Source organism: Melanaphis sacchari, unplaced genomic scaffold (assembly GCF_002803265.2).
Source record: "Melanaphis sacchari strain LSU unplaced genomic scaffold, SCAv2.0 Contig75_pilon_pilon, whole genome shotgun sequence".
Taxonomy (NCBI): Eukaryota; Metazoa; Arthropoda; class Insecta; order Hemiptera; family Aphididae; genus Melanaphis; species Melanaphis sacchari.
The window spans coordinates 6,001-26,022 of NW_020271537.1; the positions used below are offsets into that span (position 1 = coordinate 6,001).

Below are 20,022 nucleotides of genomic sequence, written 5' to 3' on the forward strand. Positions count from 1 at the left end.
AGGAAGGAATCAAGCCTGTCGTATATACTCGTAAAGCTAAAAAATGTCGCCGTTCCTTATGGAAACAAACTAAAAAAATTTTCCGCCGTTTATTATGCTGCGCATAACGCAGTTCGTTACCTATTGTTTACTTCGTTAAAATTTAATGGATAATATTTAATATTGTTTAGTTATATTATATTATGATAGCTAGTAGCTATTAAAAATTATATTTGACATAAATAAACTTTTTTGTTATGTTATTTTATCTGCTATAAGTTCATTCTATTACTTCTATTATAAAATATTACAAAAATGTAGCAAGTTAAATTTTCTTAAACGTCTTTTGTGTTTAATAGGTACGGTTGTAACATCACAATCATTTCAAACATCGACGATATACCGATCGCAATGATTTAATCACTTTTCTCCAATAAGTAGAATGTTAACAAAAAGCTTTTCAAAAGAACATTTTTATTTGAAATTAAAAATGTGTGTTGTGGTTTCAAAAAGTAAAAAGCTTTAATACATTACCTATACTGTTTTTCTAATATTTCAGCTATGTCTGCAACCAAAATCAAGACATCATAGGTACCTACTCCTTATCTGATCAGAACGGCTAAAAATTCTTAATTGGTCTAAACTTGGCAAACTATGTTTACCCAGCTCTGTTGAAAAGGTGCTACATCTCGATGCATAATTTACCAGTTATGGTGTCTGAATGCTGTAGGCTGTAGGCTGTAGCGAAACACTGAGTAATCGAAAACGTAAATCATTGTGATTTGTGGTACCGGACCAGAAAATTTGTTAGGCGCATATTATGTTACGCACAGTATTAGTGGTTTAAAGTTCGTCGTGTACACAATTGACGATAATCATATAAAATTATTAAAATTATGAATATTTCAAATTATTATGAAAGGTATAGCATAATATGATATAATAAATATTATAAATGATAAAATATGCACACGGAAACATCTAGAAACAATTCAAATTAGCATACTCTGGCAGAAAAAATTAAGTTAATCAACAATTAAAATTATTTTTTTTTTTTTTTTGTAATAATAATTAAATATAAATACAAATTATAATTATTGCAATAGTTTTTATTAAAAAAAAAATATTTATACGTAAATACTTTATTTTTATTCATTGAAAATAATGAACAAAAAGTTTTTAATTCCAGCTTCAAAATGGATTGTATGGTGCGATCTAGCGATGTCCAAAGTTTATACTGCTTTTGAACACGGCAATAAGATGTAACGGTGTGCAGGTAGGTTTAGTAGTTTACAAAAGGATTAATCAGAGTTGAAAGTATTGTGTAGTGTGTATTGTGCTCACATTAAGCAATCAGTGGATCTTATCTTTTCGATACTTTAAAAAGAGTTTATTTTCGACTATTTTAGTCTTTATTTTTTTAACCTGTTATATTTTAAATTCATTTAAATGCATATTTTTTTAAAATTTTTTCTAAGACATATATTTTGAATTCATATTTTGCCAGTTTTTAGTGTACAAGAGTATGCTTATTTAGGCATTTTTTAAGGCATGGACTTACGAACTCTGGTAATTACTATAATCGAGGATAGGTAGAAGGATCTTAAATACATTTAAATAACCAGGACTTAATTACATTTATTATTATTAGAGCAAGGACTTTCATGCACTAAAAAATCAAATATACATTTAAATATGCTTTCAAAAAAATTAATACACTAGCTCTAAAAATTATATTTTTTCTTTAAATATTTAATTTTGATAATTTTATATTATCTCTCTATAAGTTTTAACTGCATTTTATATCACTTCATTGTAATCTAATCTACAACTATGATAAAATGAGTCTCTTTCATATTAATGAGAATAATAGAAACAGTTAAATATAATAATTTGTGTCCTTAATCATGAAAAATATTCACTGAAAAACATAATTTTTGAAAAACCTTCAAAATATGCACTACAAACTAAAAATATGTCCTTTAAACCCAAAAATGTCAAAATATACAAAAATATGCACTAAAAACTTTGAGATTACAAACGTTGTGAAATGTATTGTGTTCTTACTCTGCATACGAAAAACTCAACCAGAAAAAATATGCAAATGTATGAAAGCTTGCTCTAATTATTATTATTGCTTTAATTGTTTAGTAAATATTTATAAACAATTAATACCTACTTACTAATTATGTAATTGAAGTTTCATAATAGTAGATCTGTAGATCATGCTTAGTTTGATAGTCTGTAATATGTACAGTAAATTTTTATTCTTATATGGTGTGTATGTGTATTAGACATTAGTAATCGGTTTGACATTTAGTTGTGCTTAAACATGTTAAATCGGTTAATAATAAATCATATTGTAAGAGCTTGTATAATATAATAAATAATAATATTATTTATTAAGCTACTAATACACTGTCATATAACACATTATTAAACAAACTTTACTGCTTAGATGCTACCAAAACAATAAAATTTTACTGCCACCCCTACGGTGTATAAAGATCTAGATAACTACATAGGTGCTAATGCATTTATTTTAAATTTAAATATTTAAGAATAAATAAATTTGATTTAAAATTACATTTTTTTTTTTTTTTTTTTTAATTACTTAAAATGTATGAACCTACCATTAAAATATGACCTAAAAAGCTAGATGATGTTTAGTAACTAGTAAGTAAATATGATCTAATAACTTATTAGAGCATACCTGTATTAAAGCTTATTAATAATAAACAAAAACCCAAAACTATGCAGAATTAAATTTTTAATTTAAATAATTTATATTCCAAATAAAATTTTTATTTGACCCAGTTACTTATTAAGTTATTAAAAAATAATGCAAATGCTACAAGTTCCTAAGTCGAGAAAAGGTCATATTTAACAGTGTCTATTATTATATTTCATAATTAAAAAAAAAATTGCTTAACATGAATATTATTTATTTAATTATATTATATTTCATGATCACAGTCTTTACTAATCTTAGTTGTAATATAAAGTACTTAAGTACGTATTATGTATTAATTTATATGTTCTTTAAAAAAGAATGTTTGAAACATTTGTATTTAGTTTAATGGGTTTATGAATTAGATTAACAAATTGGATAATTATTATATTAAACATACAGATCTTACTCAATTTAATAAAAAGTAAGCTTTTTTTTTTACTTTCTTAATCAAATATAATAATTTGTATATATTTAAAAAATAATAATAAATAAAAAAAAGTCAATTGTCTAGAAAATAAAATAACATATAATATATAATACATACAATGTATTATAAACCCTGTACAATATAATATATAATATGCATAACATAATTTAAATAATGGCAACAAGAATAATAATATAAATATGTATATGAAATTTCAAAATTAAAAATATTATATATTTTATATATATGACGTAAATTATAACATGAGCAATAAAATGTTTTGGATAATACTATAAAAATAATTATTGTACTTAGGACATATCTGCTGTTATACGAGGCAATACATGTGTTTGAACACCTTTACTTGCATCGTATACTTGACCAGTAGAAAATTGTTCCATTTTAGATTCTATAACATAAAAAAATAAGAAACAAAAATAAAAATCAATACATTGGTTTAATAGATTTTATAAAAAGGAATTCAGTTATGAATTTCCATGGAAATGAATTATAGAAAAATATTGATACTGTTAGCTTACCAATGTTTTGACGTGAATTGGATGGAAAGTAACGAAAAACATTTAATGTAGGTATAGGTAAATATCCACTCATTAATGGCATTACCTCGACTGAAACACTCTGTGTTATTGAATTTGGTAAAAATGTGATAACATCTACAAAAATAATCAAAAAACATAAGATTTTAGTTATATTTAGCATACTACGTGTAAGCATAATAAATTAGGTAATAGCTAACTAAGAGGACACATATATTAGATATTCACATTTAATATCTCAGTTGTCATTGTTTTACAAACCTATAGTAAAGCCAAATTATAAACAGCATTACACATTTAATTTTTTTAGTTACTTTTTGTCATAGAATGAATTGATCTATCAACAAATTCAAGAATAACAACATAAACATAAAAATTAGATATAAATTCTTAAATATAATTTATTAATCATGATACATTTATGAGGGCCAGATACAGATCCTATTGAAAACAAATTAAATTAAAAACACATATTATTGAACATACCAGATCCACGGCCACAAACTGCCCACATTGTTTTGTCTGCAACAATTTCGTATTTAAATGAAATTTCACTTAAAGGAATGTTTGGATATTCAGATCTCTTGAAATTGGCAGTGTATGTACACACTGTATTCATGCGACAGAATTCTCCACTTTTACCAGCCATTTCAACTCCACTTTCGATTAACAGTAGTGTCTGTTTTAATTAAATATACTATTTTAATTTAAACATGTAAAGTGAATAAATAAAATAACATTCAATTTTAACCTTATAATTGTTAATTGTAAACTCATAATTTAAATCTTGAGTACAATCTGGTTTTTCAGCAGATGAATATTTTGTTTGGAAATTTAATTTCAATGATTCAGCTAATGTTCCTGATGTATTGATGTCTGTTGTTGACAAATTTATCTCCCACAAATACCCTATTGTTTCACCATTTTTCAGATACTAAAAAAAATTTTAATTATCATATTTTATTAAATTTTATTAACAAATACAATATTAGATTGTTTATGAATGTCAAAAAATAAAACACTAGAAATATTAAGTTGCATAAACTGAAAAAAAAGGTGCATTTATAAAGAGGTAAATACCTCCAAAAAGGAACGGTTCTTCAAGTCCACTGCATGCAATCTTCTGCCTAAATTTAAACCCCTAATGTTTAACCCAAAAAATAAAAAGAAAAAAAATCTACTAACTTTAGATACTTTTTGAATACTTACAGTTAATGGGTCACATGTTGGGTTCAATGAGATTAACTCGACAATTGAATTAGTAGGACTAATACAGATTATTTCTGGTATCATCAAAGCCAACGACCAATCAGTATGACAAGCAATGTTTATGCCAACAAATTTACGATAATGACAAGTATGTAACCGATGAGTTAGAGTTAGAGGAAGATTGAAGTCTATAGAAACGCAAATCATTTCTTCATCATCTGATGAAGTTTCACATTTTATCCATAGCTAAAATACATTTATAGTTATTATCAACAAATTTTGAAATATATTTAAAAATAGAAATTACCTTATGGTGAACTATTCTAGGATGATCTTTTAATGGCGGTAACTGGGCGAAAAATTTGATTGGTAAAGATACTGAATGACTAGAATTTATAGATAATGGAGATTTCACATACATCTCAGAACAAAATTCTGTTTTATCCTCCAAACAAAAAGTCAAACCAGGCGTGGAATGTAATCGAATTTTCTCAACAATCTAAAAAAAAAAAAATAAACCAGCAAGCATAAAATTTTTATTTTATTATTGATTCAGACAATAAGAAAGAAATTAATTACTTTTTTTGATTTCGTCCCAAAATGAAGAGATAACGTTGACATTTCTTCAATACCAGCAAATAAGCATTTGCTATCTGGTAAAATAAGCTGAGCAGTTGAGTTAACATTTTTTAATGCAAACACAAGACCACGTGGTATACTTGTCAACAATTCTAAACGAGGTTGTAGTATTATAGATAATTTGTCCAAGAAGTAAATTCCAGATTCTATATTTTTTGAATTCTAAAATATTATAAGCTATTTAATTTTTAGACTTAAATCAGTAATTTATAGTTTAATTATAACTTATTAATACAATTATCAAAAATATAAATATTTATAATTTACATTAAGTGTTAGATTAATGATATTCATTCCGGGTTGAATATCTACATTATTTGCAGATATTATGTCATGAAATTCATTTTTATTATAATTCATTGATGGTTTTCTTCTTTGACTATCTTGCCGCCTAAATTTAAATAAATTAAAGATAAATAATGTATTTATAATACTAATAGTATGGCAAAAGTAATACTACAGAATCAACATTGATTATTACCTCAAGTATGATTTTTGATTTAAGCAAGTTATACCAGTAGATGCAAAATGACCGTCTTGTTGATAAATATGATTGTAAGTCATTGGTAATATATTGGCTTTGTTTATATCATAGCTATAGGTGTTTTTTACCAAGTTTAATTTGTTTTTCATCTTTTTCAATGTAGATCCAATTATTACAGAAATAGCAATTTTTGGACACACAATTGTTTTAGGGAGATTGCTTTTAAATTTTAGCGATACTGTTGATGGATAATTACTTTCTTCGTTATTGCATTTTACATCTATTTGATCCAACACTATTACATCTTCCATTGGATAAATGCATTCTATAATTAATGATCATATTCAATTGGGTTAGTACAGTATTATAAAATTTGTAATATTTAAATGTAATTTTATAATATTTATGAAAAAAATACAGTAAATATCACACATATTTTGAATGTGAGGCAAATATAAATTCTATTAATATGTTTATCAATTAACAAGAACAATTAGTAAAATAATTTATTTTTTCTTTCTTTGGTTCTTATTTTAAAAAAATTTTTATTTTAAATTCAAATATTTACAATAATATATTAAAAATTTTGATTAGTTAATATTTTTAGTTATTTTGTATTTAGATCCCTTGAATTGTTTCATTTTCAAATTTAAATTTAATTTAATATGTTGTTGGTGATTAATGTCCTCATGATTTCCAATTTAACCATTTTTGTTTCATCAAATTCCAAACATATCTTCTACTTATTCACTTTAATTAATAAGTTATAAAATCATATGCATTTGTAGACATATATTATTTAAAATATCACAAGCAATACAGCTAATCATTTTTAATAAATGTCAATTAGTTCAAATAGTCTATATCTCCTTCAATGCAGATTGGGTAATGTAATGTAATGTGTTTACATTTAAAAAAAAAAAATCATTCAGGAAAAATACTCACATTAATTTCAATAAATATAAACTTTAAGACAAAAAAAAAAAAATTATACCAAGAAATATACTTAATAATTATATTATGTTCATAATAAACATTAAAATGTTAATTGGAAAACTTTACCTGAAGTCTGATAAAGACAACAATTTTAGAATTGTTCAAAATATTATTGTTGCTTTTTATAAAATAAATAATTGTTACAGAATTACAATATTGTTTTATATAAGTGTGTAAATTAATAATTGAAATTCTAAAATATCTTACCTATACTTGAATCTTGAACCATGCTTAACATCTGGTCAAAATGATCTAGTCTAATTTGAAGATTGCATTCAGGGGCAGAAGCTAATTGTAAACATGTTTTTACAAATCTAAAATTTAAAATAACATATTAATTAAAATAATTGCATTGTGATATAATAAAAAAAATTCTAAAACAGTAATACATCAATAAAAAATAAAACATACTGATCAACATTTCCAATTTTTTTAAAACATTTGACTAATTCTAAATTTGTTTGTACTATTAATAATTTCCAGTTATCTTGTTCAAATAGCTTAAGAGCTTTAACTAAAAACATAGTTCTTTTTGTCGTATCCCCAGATAATGTGTAAAATTTAGCTAGTTCTAAACCAACTAAGCTATGTGCACATCTCATTAATTTATTATGTTTATAAGTGCTAATTGCTAATTCAGCTATATCCTAAATACATAAAATTGTACAGTTATTAATATTATTAAAGTTATCATTATTTATATTAATATGGTATATTAAATAATATATTTGACACACCAAATAATGTTTACTGAATGTTTCAGAAGATGAGAGAGCTGTTTTAAGAGTTGCTACTGATTCAGTAGCTGTAGTCAAATCATGACCACTCTGCATTCCACCACATAAAACTTGTACAGTATGAAGTTGTTCAGTAGTTTGAACACTGCCTGGGAGTAGTCCACAAAGATTTCCCAATTCATATAACTTAACACAAAATGTAAATAACAAGTAAATAATTAAATTACAGAAATAAATAATTTATCATTAATATTTACCTTTTTTAACGAATAATATAAAAGTGGAGCAGTGTGATGAGAACATTCTTCTAAATGTTCTGGTTTTTTAACAGATTGACAAATAACTAAAATTTGAGCACAGCATTGCAAAACCCAACAAGCTACTGAACCTTGTGGGCATTCAATTTCCAATGTTTTCAAGTCACTTACTGCTTGATGAAGAAATGTCAATGCTCTTTCTGCCACCTGTAATTAATATTTATAACTTAATGTAAATGAAAATAAATTAAAACAAAACAATTAATACACACAATCCAAGGCTTGGATGCAGCCATCAATAGTGATGCTTGGCGTGAAAACAAATAGCATCTAAATTCAAGAAGTGATAGTTTTCTAATTTTAATGGCTTCCCTTTGTTTACGACTAATATTTTCCATAAATAACACAGCAGACCACCATTCTAAGACAACTTGGAATTCAGTTAACCATTTAGGAACATCTATAAAATAAAATAAACACCAATAAACAAAAAGATCATAATATTATGTTAATTATAATATATAAATATTTACTTCCAACTTGAGAATTTAATATAAATTGGGTAAACATGGCATCTAGTTCATCATATTGGACTAAAGCTTCATCATGAATTCCAAGCATTTCCAAGGCAAAAGCCAATTCTTCCTATTTAAGCAAAATATTTAAAAAATTAATTCTGTAAATTAAAAGCATGTAAAAATGTGTATTACTTGGTACAAAAAATATTTGCAAAAACTCCAAGATGGATCATTTCTCTGCTCTCTATAATTTCTTATATTATCTTCATATTTTAAAAACAATCTATCAAATGCAGATAAAATTAATAGACGTACATTTGTAATTAATGCCCTCCATGCACTACTACCACATCGAAGTTCTGATTTCGGAGGATTTATTACAGATAAACAGCTAAATATGAATAAAATGTTACAATTAATGTTGTATAATAATTAATTAGAATAAATTTAAGGCATACCGATCAGCTTTTTTTTCAGCAAAATCACTTTTGATCTTGTCAAAGACAGTTGTTCGAGGCAATAATTTATTATGTTTTCTCAGATCATAAGTTTCAACTACGACTATTACCCAATCGATAATATTGTGCTTGTTCATTTCATTCATCCATTTATCAATTTCATCTCTTAATAATGATTTATATACCTCCATATCCTAAAAATATAAAAACATGGTTTATATTAAGACAGAAAAACAAATAACATGAAATAAACAGTAGTCAAGTAAAGCATTAATAAAATATAGGTAGGTGTGTATAATTATAAAAAAAAAAAAATGTTTAAATTTAAATTATTCGACAAATTGTATAAAGTAATATGAGAATTACTGACCAAACACTGGGTCCAAAATGTATGCATTATTGGACGACCAACCAGATTACGACTACTGATTTGTTCAGCCACAGTGTCCTTGTTGAAAGGAACAAATTCCGTGGACAAGGTGACCATTTTCATGGGTCTGCCGTACTGGCGCCTCCATTCGATCGGTTCCTGGCTTAGTGACTGGCTGAGCACAAGTTTTAAATTTTCAAATAGCTCCTTGTCACCGGCATCTAAAACAAATACAATGTTCACATCGGCCCGTTGAAGGTAGAATACGAAACATTCCCAAATCTAAACAACAATATAAAGTAACTTGCATGTAATGAGAGGTTTGTGATCGGATATCCGGAGTGCATCATCGCCTTTTGGATTTGCTGTGGTCATTATTCTTCAGCAACACAATTCGCGTACAGCATATTATCACCAAAGTGTGATGTGCCAGTTCGAATACCGGAATACCAACGCGTGCCAACAATGAACCACGCTAAGCAGGTGTTTCTGCCGTCGCGGCTGCGAGCAGTACATTGACGTGTAAGATAAATAGGCCGAAAACACGCAGCGATCAATTAATTACATTCGACACGACAACTAGCCAATTTGGTCGATTTGTATTTTTTAAATTTTCCGGACATTATCATAGCACCTACATAGATATCTATATTTTTATCAGTAGCCAGATTGCGTTTTGTATCCTTATCAATTAGAATAGTAACATATTATTATTATTATTATTATTATTATATTATTCGTAGATAATATAGAATTACTGTCAGAGTCAGACATCAGTACTACTAGTACAAGTGGCGGATTTTAGATTTTTTTTTTTATGGTGGGTGCTATTTTGTTAATAATAATCCTTAAGTACTTATAATGTATAATTTGGGGGGAAAAAAATTAATAAATTGGTACTTAAACAGTGAGGAAACCCAGTCTTATATCGTGCATGTACTTTGAATTTATCACATAATTAAGCTATACAAAAATTGTAAACAACTAACATTTATTATTTTTTAATAATTAGGTACCAATACAATGAAATATAATGTAATTTTTTGTTCTGGTAGCCCGTACCAAAAATTCGTCACTCGGTGAATTATTAGTAATTTGTATTTCTATGAATAAAATGCTAGCACTGGTATTTTATACTATTTTATTCATTTTATCTTTGTAGTTTACAATCCCTATCATCAATAAAACTATTAATTAAAGGTAATCAGAATCTACTCGATCCACATTTCATCTCATTCTAATTTCTAGCGTAGATATATTGGCATGTTTAAAAAAGATTATGTACTTGAAACAGTAAATAATTCTAAGAATTGTATAAACTCGGAAACTGGTGCTAATATCTACACAAAAAAAATGAAACTCTAGAGGCCTCTCAGATTGGAAATTGTTAAAAAAATGTGTGGTATAAATGAAAATATATTAGAGAGGTACTTAGTCAAATATTGGTAGTGGGGCTTAAATAAAAGTAGTAATATTTTTAATTTGTCCTTAAAAGATATATGAAATTATGTTTTGTGGATAATACATCACGACTTTTTTTTTATTCCCAAAATACATGCATATTTTTTTTTTATAAATAAATTGTAAATAGGCCGCATAGGTACTGTAATTTCTACTACGGTAAACCACGTTCATCAGGAGATAGCTTATTATATTACATAGTATATGCATAATTTCGCGAAGACTAACTAATAGACACAAGACAATAGTAGATTGTAGGTATAAACATTATTTTAAGTAAGACTTTTACAAAATATCCACCTTTGTTAATTGCAAAATAGGTACGCATAAACACTTCAAAGTTTTTGTTAATAAATTTTAATTTCCAGCAGACAGTTAGTAATCATAAGTATCTCGTACACATGATAATTTAATTGGTACCTAACACTTTTATCAATCCCTGCCCAACATCTATAAATATGACGGTTAACAATAGATACAACTAGACTTATAATATTAAGGGCGCTAAAATTATTAGCAAACGTAAAATATAGCCAACCAATTATCATTAACCATGAAATGAATTAATATTTAATCCACATAAGATAAAGGCAAGCATAAATTAATGTTTAATAGTTATGTGATATAGGTAGGTATTCTGGTATTCATGTTTTAAAACACCCAGAAAAACTATTACCTATACATGGAGTTGTAATAAAAATAATTTTTTTAAATAATTTATTTATTATTCATCAATCATCATACTACAATATTTAAAACTAATCAAACACCAAAAGTTACATAAAAGCATATGAGCACCTTGCTGAAAAAGTAAAAATTAAAATTCCAAAATTATATAAATAAAACAACAAAATGTTCTAGAATCAGTAGAATTAATACATTTCAGGTCTAATTTGCTCATGTATCGCAATTAAATACCTAACTATATAAAAAAGTTATTTAAATATTCAACTAACTTGATTTACATAAAATATATTATGTTATTCTTATTTTTTTCACTTTAATGTGAAATTTAATGAAAAAAATGTATTTTATTAATTATAATACTTTCATGTAATAGTTTTGGTTTATAAATTCTGTAAAAAAGTATGCGTATGCTTAACCGGGATAACTAACCAGACGTTAGTTAGATTATCGATCTAAATTTGTAATTAGAATATTTGAACTCGTGTGCTATAAAATAAATGTAATAGCAAATCATACTATTTTCATACCAATTTGTAATCATTTTCTTTAATTTATTCTGTGAATTTATTCAGGCCCTAGGGCAGTGGTTCCGAAATTTTTTTTCCATCGCGGCGCATTATTATTAGATATTATTATAAGTCATGATACACTTTGGATAAATATTAACTACCTACTTTCCAAATATAAATTATTTATATATATATATGTACATAAAATTCAACTTTTCGCGGCACCGCACCTTTCAAGTTTCACGGTACACCAGTGTGCGCGGCACTGTACCTTTCAAATTTCATGGCACACTGGTGTGCCGTGGTACTGCACTTTCAATTTACGGCAAACCAGTGTGCCACTACTGCCACTGCACTGCACTTTTCAAATTTCATGGCACACTGGTGTGTCGTGGAATTGCACTTAATGCACTTTCAATTTACGGCACACCAGTGTGCCACGGCACTGCACTTTTCAAATCTTACGGCACACCCTTTGGGAAACACAAATTTATTACATCATAGTCCATACGGTTCACATCAAATATCTTCTTGAAAAATCTTTATACTTAAAATTTTTTAAACTTCATTTAATATGAGTACAAAATGTTTACATATTGATCGCGGTTATTGGTAAATACACGAATATTAAACAATTCTCCAGGGTTCATAGGTAAATGGTAATGTTATCATACGCGTATTTATTATCAGCTGCCAAACGACGTGATTAATTCATAGGTACTACCTCTATATTTTGTGTATAAACGGTCGGTTGGATCAAAGTAGAGATTTTTTTTTTGTTATTTAGCAGATTATAATGCTTAACTAGTTGTTTACGGTTACTTTAGTTACTATACTTGATTACAAGGTGAAGCAATTGAATATTTTCAACCAATTGACATATTATGATAACGTATTAACGACATGGCTTAGATGATAACATCCGTGGTTCATCAGTATGAAACCATTTATGGAGGTACGGTATTGAGATTACCGAGTTCGATGACGATGACAATGCATAAATGCATAAAGCCTTGCATCTGCACGGACTGCACCGAATGCACCGTCTGCACCTGGTGGCTGATTTTTATTGAGTATTGATGTTATGTCGTTTGTATCCTTAGGAAGTTAAGTCTCCGCTGCCTTCGGTCCTACCTACTTGACGACCGTTTAGCGACAACAGAATTAGAACGGCTGAGAGATGAGTTCGGAACAGTCGTCGAGTTTGGTAATCCCTCAGAGGTCCGATTGCATGTACACAGCATGCTACTGGTATGTATCTCCGTATAATACACGCGTATACTATGTTCGTAATGGCCGACGGCTGATCACTATTCCGGTTGCTTATGCAACGTGAACTGACCTTCGTATGTTTTAACAATCCGAATCGATCGTTTTTAAAAATTTTTTAGTTTGTTTTTCAATATTTAACTGTTAAGAAGACTTTTTGTCTGCCATTTGTTGTCTCCGTCTTACAAATGCGTAACATGGCTAATGAATTTTCAGTAGGTAATTTTTAGCTCGTTAATTTTAATCTTGGAGGGAATTCTATTATCAAACAACATGGCTTGTGGTTTGTTGGAGGTGTTTTTTCGATACCTATTTTAATTTTAAATTTTAGGCAAATTATGATAATTTAAAATATTTTAACATGTTATACATTTATTATCTACTATAAAATTTAAAAAAAATCACCTATAAAAAACATTAAACAATATTGTTTACCCCTTTTGGATTGGTAATAAATCAATCACTCTGTTATTAAAACTAATGAAGCAAAATATGTACTACCTAATGCAAGTTTACTATATTATGTACTTGTAAGATAAAGGCGAGAGATTTCCTTTTAATTATGTTTTTGATGTTTATGTGATCACTGCAAAAATTATTTGAATTTAATCGATCAGTGCCATTGTTCTACATACTAAATTAAAGTTTTTTTATTATTATTTTTTGCAGCGAAGAAAATATTTGGCAATTAGCTAAACTGATACTAGAAACAAACAAATCCACGCCAGGCATGAAATGTTACGTGATTTTTGTCTCCAACTATAATAAATGCGTACACTTGTGGAATCAAAACAGCAGCCATAACGAGGGACTTGTGTTTTGGGTATAAAAATTATGAAATTATTATAGTTTATTATTATAAAATATAATTAATATCTTCTTTTTTTTTTTTTTTGAATAATGGATGATTAGGATTACCATGTGTTTTTGATTGTTCAGCATCTTGATAAAACTTTGGTTTTTGATATGGACACTAGATTGCCATTCCCTGTTCCTTTTGCACAATACGCTAAGGAAGCTATTAGAGAGGAATTTAAGGAATCTCATTCCAAGCGGTATATTTAATTTAATAAAAGTGTTTTGATATAAATTATAATTATTATTTTTACATTTAGCTACTTTAAAGTTGTTGATGGTGATGTTTTTGTGTCTCAATTTTCATCTGACAGAAACCACATGATTGAAGATGATCGTTGGATGTCACCACCGCCTCCATATCCTCCAATTTTGAACAAAGGTATATAGTAATCTTTTTTTACCACTATTGTTTTATTTATTTATTTATTTATTTATTATTGTTTGAATTAGAAATTAAAAACATAAGAAAACAATTTATGTAAATGGGATTATCCATTTAACATAAGACTTATACAATGAGTGTAATCCTATATATTATTAGCAGCTAAAAATAAAATTTTTCATTTTAGTAGTTTATAGAATTGAATAGTGTGGAATAAATTGTATCTAATGTGCAAACGCTAACTTTTGTAATGACTATTTTAAAATAAATATTTAAATTTAAAATCTAGATTCAGTTTATAATAAGTTATTCTTAAACACGTTTACTGAAATTCATGTTTTTATTGGTATATTTGTTTTTATAGAAATTAAAATAATAGATTTAAAAAAAAAAATTCTTAAATATTTAAAAATAAAAATTTGTTATATGAATTGAATACGTATGAAAATGAATAACTTAATAATTGTAGCACTGACCAAATTATAGCGCATCAAATGACAAGGTAAACTTTAAACATCAATAATAATTTAATATTTGATATACTACTAATTATTTATCTATATTAATTAGTATTTATATTATAAATGAGATAAAAATCAATTAATTTTGATAAAAGGATCAAGATTATTATTTTAAGTTAAATACACTACAAAAAAGTTCTTTTAAAATTCATTAGCTATTATACAAATAATTAAAACATATTGTACTTGCATGATTTTGAATTTAACTATAACATAATTTAATTTTTGTGTCTTGTTCGTTTCAGAAAAAGTTCATAATTTGGATAATTTCATATCAATGGATCCGTCTAACGAGTTTGGACCAGTACTGAATCTTGAGGAATTTAAAGCTAGATTTTCTTAATTATGCTTATTATGTAATGTGCCGTTTAATTGATGAATCTCATTTTATTCATATTTTAAGTATTATACTATAATTATTGGATTTTCCTTTCAAGTTTAATTGAAAATTTGCTTTTATTCTATAAAATTATATTTTAAGTTTTAACAATATCAAGATAGGTTATTTTTAGGGTAATTTTAAATTGAGATTCATATTTGTCTTTAAGATTTTGAGATTAAATTGTACATCATAATTAAATATATTGTGTTCTTTTTATTGTAATTATTACGTTTGTAACCTTATAAAATTAGAAATGCTTGATAATCAAATGTCAATCAATCTGCAAGACTATGAGAACCACGTGTCTCAGAAGTTTGGATGCTATCAGCAAACTGTACTAAAACTTAATCTGTGGCTGGTATATTCACGATTAATTCACAGTGTCATCACTAACCTATTTTTAAAACAATATAATTTTTAAAGTTAAACAGCTACTTAAGCATTCTAATATAATAAAACAATAAATGAATAAAATTTTATTTAAATTATTTGATTTGTGAAAAATCCAACATGTTGGTTTTATTAATTTTATATCAAAATTTAGTATTTGCCAGAAATAATATAAAGTTTTAATACTTTCTATTTAACTAATGGTTTTTTTTGTCTCACAATTTTTGGCAAATGCAATTATATTCTTATAGAACATGTTTATTTTTCACATCAAATTGTGTACAGAATTTATAACTAAGTCTAAAAGAACTTTTTTACACAAATCCAATAAAACTAACTGTATAAATATTACATATCAATAGAACCATGAAGTTAGTAAATTATATCTAAGTTAATTTATTTAAATTTCATTCTTAAATACTTTATAAATTATTTGTATTTTAATTGTTTATATTATATTATTATTAATAAATTATGTGGCTATCTATTAGTCTAAAAGATTAATAACTATGATGCACCGATATTATTGATTAACTAAATGTATCCAAAGTAATGCATTTTTATATTTTTCTAAGAGCTAAAAGATATTAAATATCCAGCATAAATAAAAAGTGTCAAGTGTTTTTACTCTGGTTTTTACCTAATAATGTTACAATACCATAAATTATATTAAACCTTTTTCTCATATTGTTTATCATAGAAAAATATTCACACATTTTTATGACCAATATTTAGCCATTTAATTAATCCTCCCCGACTGTTTTTTTTTTGCAATGTCAAAACTTGTAACTTCTAAAGTCGAATTTTTAAGACATAATTTAGGTATTTTTTAGTATAAATAATTGATTTTAAAAAAACAATGGTGTAAATTATGACATGTTTTTATATTTTGTTCATACATGATGTACCTATCTATTGGACTTATTGGAGCCTGGAGGAAATAATACTCATGCCTAGAGTTGAAAGTTAACATGTCTGTAAAATACCTATACATTTATAATTTTAATACATTTTGAACTCATAATTTAGTGTTCACTTTTTAATTGTTCGGATAACAAACATAATTGCTTAAAAATGTGTATCAGTATCACAGTACCTGATCCTATTTTTGCGGTGATAAAAGTGTGCGTTTAAAACGAGACTTGCCAAACTTAATATTCCAAAACCGTAGACGTACCTATGCCAAACCACAGAATATTATAACTATACTATACTTTCCCCTCTAATCTGTTTGAAAAACAAGGAACTGAAGGAACGGATGGGAAAAACTATACTTATCTACTGCAATAATAATACATATAGATTGAATTGAACGTGATAATAAATATGATTCGGCAGAAACGGATAGATGTCACTGTGGGTATAGTGTACTTATAAATTAATAAGAAATATTAGATACCTATGTGGATAGTGTAAAGTGTTTACCTGTACGATATTTTGTTAACGTTTTAATTCGTATTATATCAAGGTTTTCATATAATAATAATTTTTTATGCAACATGATTTTTTTAAGTTATTCTTACTTGTCGTACCTATGTTTCAATAGTTAAATTGAGCATCAATTTAATTACTTTTTTTTTAATTTTGTGAATATTCACTAAAAATCATCTGATAATACGTCATTATAAGGTTACCTAGTTGTTGGTAAAACAGGACCGCTGTTTAAAATGTTGTGAGAGGGAGGTGATAAAGTTAAAGTATTTTCCGACTGAGGTTTAATTTATCCAGACTGAAAGAATTCTGATTCATAAATTTTGTAATGTTAACTATAGAAATTGATGTTTTTTTTCTGTCCAGTAGTTAGATAAAGTGAATGCAAATATTTGAAAAAAATAATAGAACTTAAACATTTTGAACTATTCTAGACTTAGAAGATATTTTTTAGGTATTTGTATATCGTATTGAACCGTCAGGACATTCAGGATAATTTTAAGTTTTAAGAAAAATAATTCGTATTCAAAATTCAAATCTATCAATCCGTGTATGTTTGCAATCACTTAAGAAATTAAGTAAATAATTGGTAAATATATTTTTTTTAATTTAGCAGTACAATACTTATTGTCCACGGATAGTGATGAGATATAACATCACATCGCGACGGTACATAAAAAATAGCTTATTGATCGATGCGTGTTGATGTCGCTGCAGGAAATTGGTTTGTTGACGTATACTCGTATATACAGACATATAGAGGTATCTATGCGACTATGCTGTACACCGCATTGAGTTTTGTTAGAAATATTCATTTAGTTTTGTAATCCAAGAGATAATAATAATTTTTTACCTGCGCAAAAGACATTATATATAATCGGCTATGGCAGATTTGAAATTTTCCGAAAATCTTTTATAGGCATAGTCATATACGATGACCGACGTGTATACCTAAAACCGTACCGATATAATGAACATCACGTATCTATTAGTTCCTATGTCTGGGTCGAATTAGCCGTAATCAAAGGAGGAAATAAAATTTAATTTTAGAGGGATGTAATATATTTAAATATTTGACTGTACTGCAGCACTACAATATAAGCCGCTCGATGCGTTCGTAAAGTCCACATTCTTCGTGTCTATACACCGTAACAAAATCTGTGCACGAATATTGTCTTACTCGAAGGTCTAGACACTAATAATTAGAATTTAATTGCGTGCTGTATTGATTCAAACTTCAAAATGCACACATCAAACAAAGACGATTGTGTTCTAATAGTTGATCATAACCTGCACTCTTCAAAATCTTAATACAATTTTAAACGTCTCACAGAGGAGTAGGCACATATAGTAGGTACCTATACGATGAATTATATTATTATTATGCGCGGCTCGCTACCGGGAAATACGGAAACGATAGCGGGCCGGTCACCGAGTGTACGACGAGGACTGGGCGTCGTTCGAAAATTCAAACCGACGTTCAGCACCAAAACTATACGTATTTATATACAGGTAATATCAGCTGGTACCGGAACAGCGCAATAGCAGGGTGTAGGTGTGTACGCCGTCCAACGTTTTTATTGTACATATACGAAACAGTTCACCCATACGCACCCGATGACGACCGGCGAGGTCGGTCACGGCGACATCGACGTAGGTACCTACCTGTCGTTTGAACTCGTCGGTTTCTATAGAAACTCTGCCTGCAGCACTCGTCGTGAGCCACACGGTGACGCACCCACGCGCCGCCGAACCGAAAAGTTCACGTTGACGCCGTACTGTACAATAGAGTCCTTGTACCTGCAGGATATCGCAGCGTCTTTTATGCGGACCGACATAAAACCGTCACGAAGTCCGGGCAAAACAATGGGTTTTTAAACGGCATCGATCGTTATTACTATACGTATAATACGCATAACTAGTGCGCGCTGTCAATCAGATCGCAATAAAAGCGCGCGGAGCGACGGCGGCCGTCAAGTATATAATATTAATATATCTAATTTATAATTGGATGTGATCGCTACCGTGTCCCACGCGACACACCGTCGCATGTAGTCTTTTAATCGAACACCCCCCTCGCGGTGCGGTTGTATACACCGCCACTAGTCGTAGCGTAGTCATATCTTATTCGTGTTTATAGTCTACACCCGCGAGATGTACATATTATAATATAAAGGTATCGGCCGTGCGAATGACCACCGTCGTGGTACGAATATGTAAAACGTATAAAAATTATTATACTTAATCGATAGTCGCTGTGACTACAATGTATGCGATTCGTACAGTACCTACCTGTACAGTGTACACGTTTAAAAACGGTTTATACGCGTATAATATTATATTACAGCAGTGGTCGTTTGTTGGAAACCATGATGTATTTTTATAATATACGTAAACTACGTTTCTAAAACGTAGAACCACTCGTTGTTTGTCTAAATCGTGTAACAAACATATACGTATTATATATAAAATAAAACGTTTATACGATTTTTGACTTTTCGTCGGTGTACGTTATTCGAGGTCCATCAGCCCTATCGCAGGATAGTTCTCCTCCGTGTCTGTTTTTTTTTTTTTTTACTAAGCCAGTAAGTATAGTCGATCAATTTACTTCGTCATTAGTCTTCATGAAGTGGTGCGATGTGTATCTAGACTAGTATAGTGATTAGTAGCACTGCGGTATATAAACGATTAGAATAGGAATGGAGTGCCTTAGGTTTTACAAATGGTACACACGTTGTGATTGAAATAATGCTATTAAAAAAAAAAA

The 20,022-nt window shown here is 27.9% G+C and overlaps 2 protein-coding genes across 3 annotated transcripts; one reads left to right on the forward strand and one right to left on the reverse strand.

The window, feature by feature from the left end:
• Window positions 1-3,379: 3,379 nt before the first annotated feature.
• LOC112601167 (trafficking protein particle complex subunit 10) lies at window positions 3,380-10,003 on the reverse strand. The gene is made up of 19 exons (XM_025348625.1): window positions 9,674-10,003; window positions 9,366-9,586; window positions 8,996-9,189; window positions 8,730-8,928; window positions 8,553-8,664; window positions 8,292-8,479; window positions 8,020-8,226; window positions 7,763-7,948; window positions 7,437-7,672; window positions 7,233-7,339; window positions 6,027-6,354; window positions 5,813-5,936; window positions 5,486-5,707; window positions 5,214-5,405; window positions 4,907-5,152; window positions 4,449-4,631; window positions 4,184-4,376; window positions 3,680-3,814; window positions 3,380-3,549 (listed from the first exon to the last, which is right to left on the reverse strand). Exons 1-19 carry the CDS (start codon window positions 9,738-9,740, stop codon window positions 3,452-3,454), a joined length of 3,438 nt encoding a protein of 1,145 aa, XP_025204410.1. The 5' UTR covers window positions 9,741-10,003; the 3' UTR covers window positions 3,380-3,451.
• A 2,956-nt stretch (window positions 10,004-12,959) lies between these two features.
• LOC112601169 (protein N-terminal glutamine amidohydrolase) lies at window positions 12,960-15,656 on the forward strand. 2 transcript variants are annotated; one of them, XM_025348630.1, is made up of 5 exons: window positions 12,960-13,273; window positions 13,961-14,114; window positions 14,204-14,346; window positions 14,407-14,528; window positions 15,298-15,656. In XM_025348630.1, exons 1-5 carry the CDS (start codon window positions 13,203-13,205, stop codon window positions 15,393-15,395), a joined length of 588 nt encoding a protein of 195 aa, XP_025204415.1. In that variant the 5' UTR covers window positions 12,960-13,202; the 3' UTR covers window positions 15,396-15,656. The 2 variants fall into 2 exon arrangements, with proteins under 2 accessions (XP_025204415.1, XP_025204416.1); XM_025348631.1 differs by lacking the exon at window positions 12,960-13,273 and adding an exon at window positions 13,410-13,506.
• Window positions 15,657-20,022: the final 4,366 nt, after the last annotated feature.

Excerpts from the sequence above, each read along its gene's own strand:
- LOC112601169 (XM_025348630.1), top strand. The coding sequence starts at position 13,203 with ATGAGTTCGGAACAGTCGTCGAGTTTGGTAATCCCTCAGAGGTCCGAT. Across the intron at positions 14,115-14,203 it reads ACGAGGGACTTGTGTTTTGG|GATTACCATGTGTTTTTGAT; the intron begins GTATAAAAATTA and ends ATGGATGATTAG. Across the intron at positions 14,347-14,406 it reads AAGGAATCTCATTCCAAGCG|CTACTTTAAAGTTGTTGATG; the intron begins GTATATTTAATT and ends TTTTACATTTAG.
- LOC112601167 (XM_025348625.1), bottom strand. The coding sequence starts at position 9,740 with ATGACCACAGCAAATCCAAAAGGCGATGATGCACTCCGGATATCCGAT. Across the intron at positions 9,587-9,673 it reads TCACAAACCTCTCATTACAT|ATGCCGGTGACAAGGAGCTA; the intron begins GCAAGTTACTTT and ends TATTTGTTTTAG. Across the intron at positions 8,665-8,729 it reads GCAAATATTTTTTGTACCAA|GAAGAATTGGCTTTTGCCTT; the intron begins GTAATACACATT and ends TTGCTTAAATAG.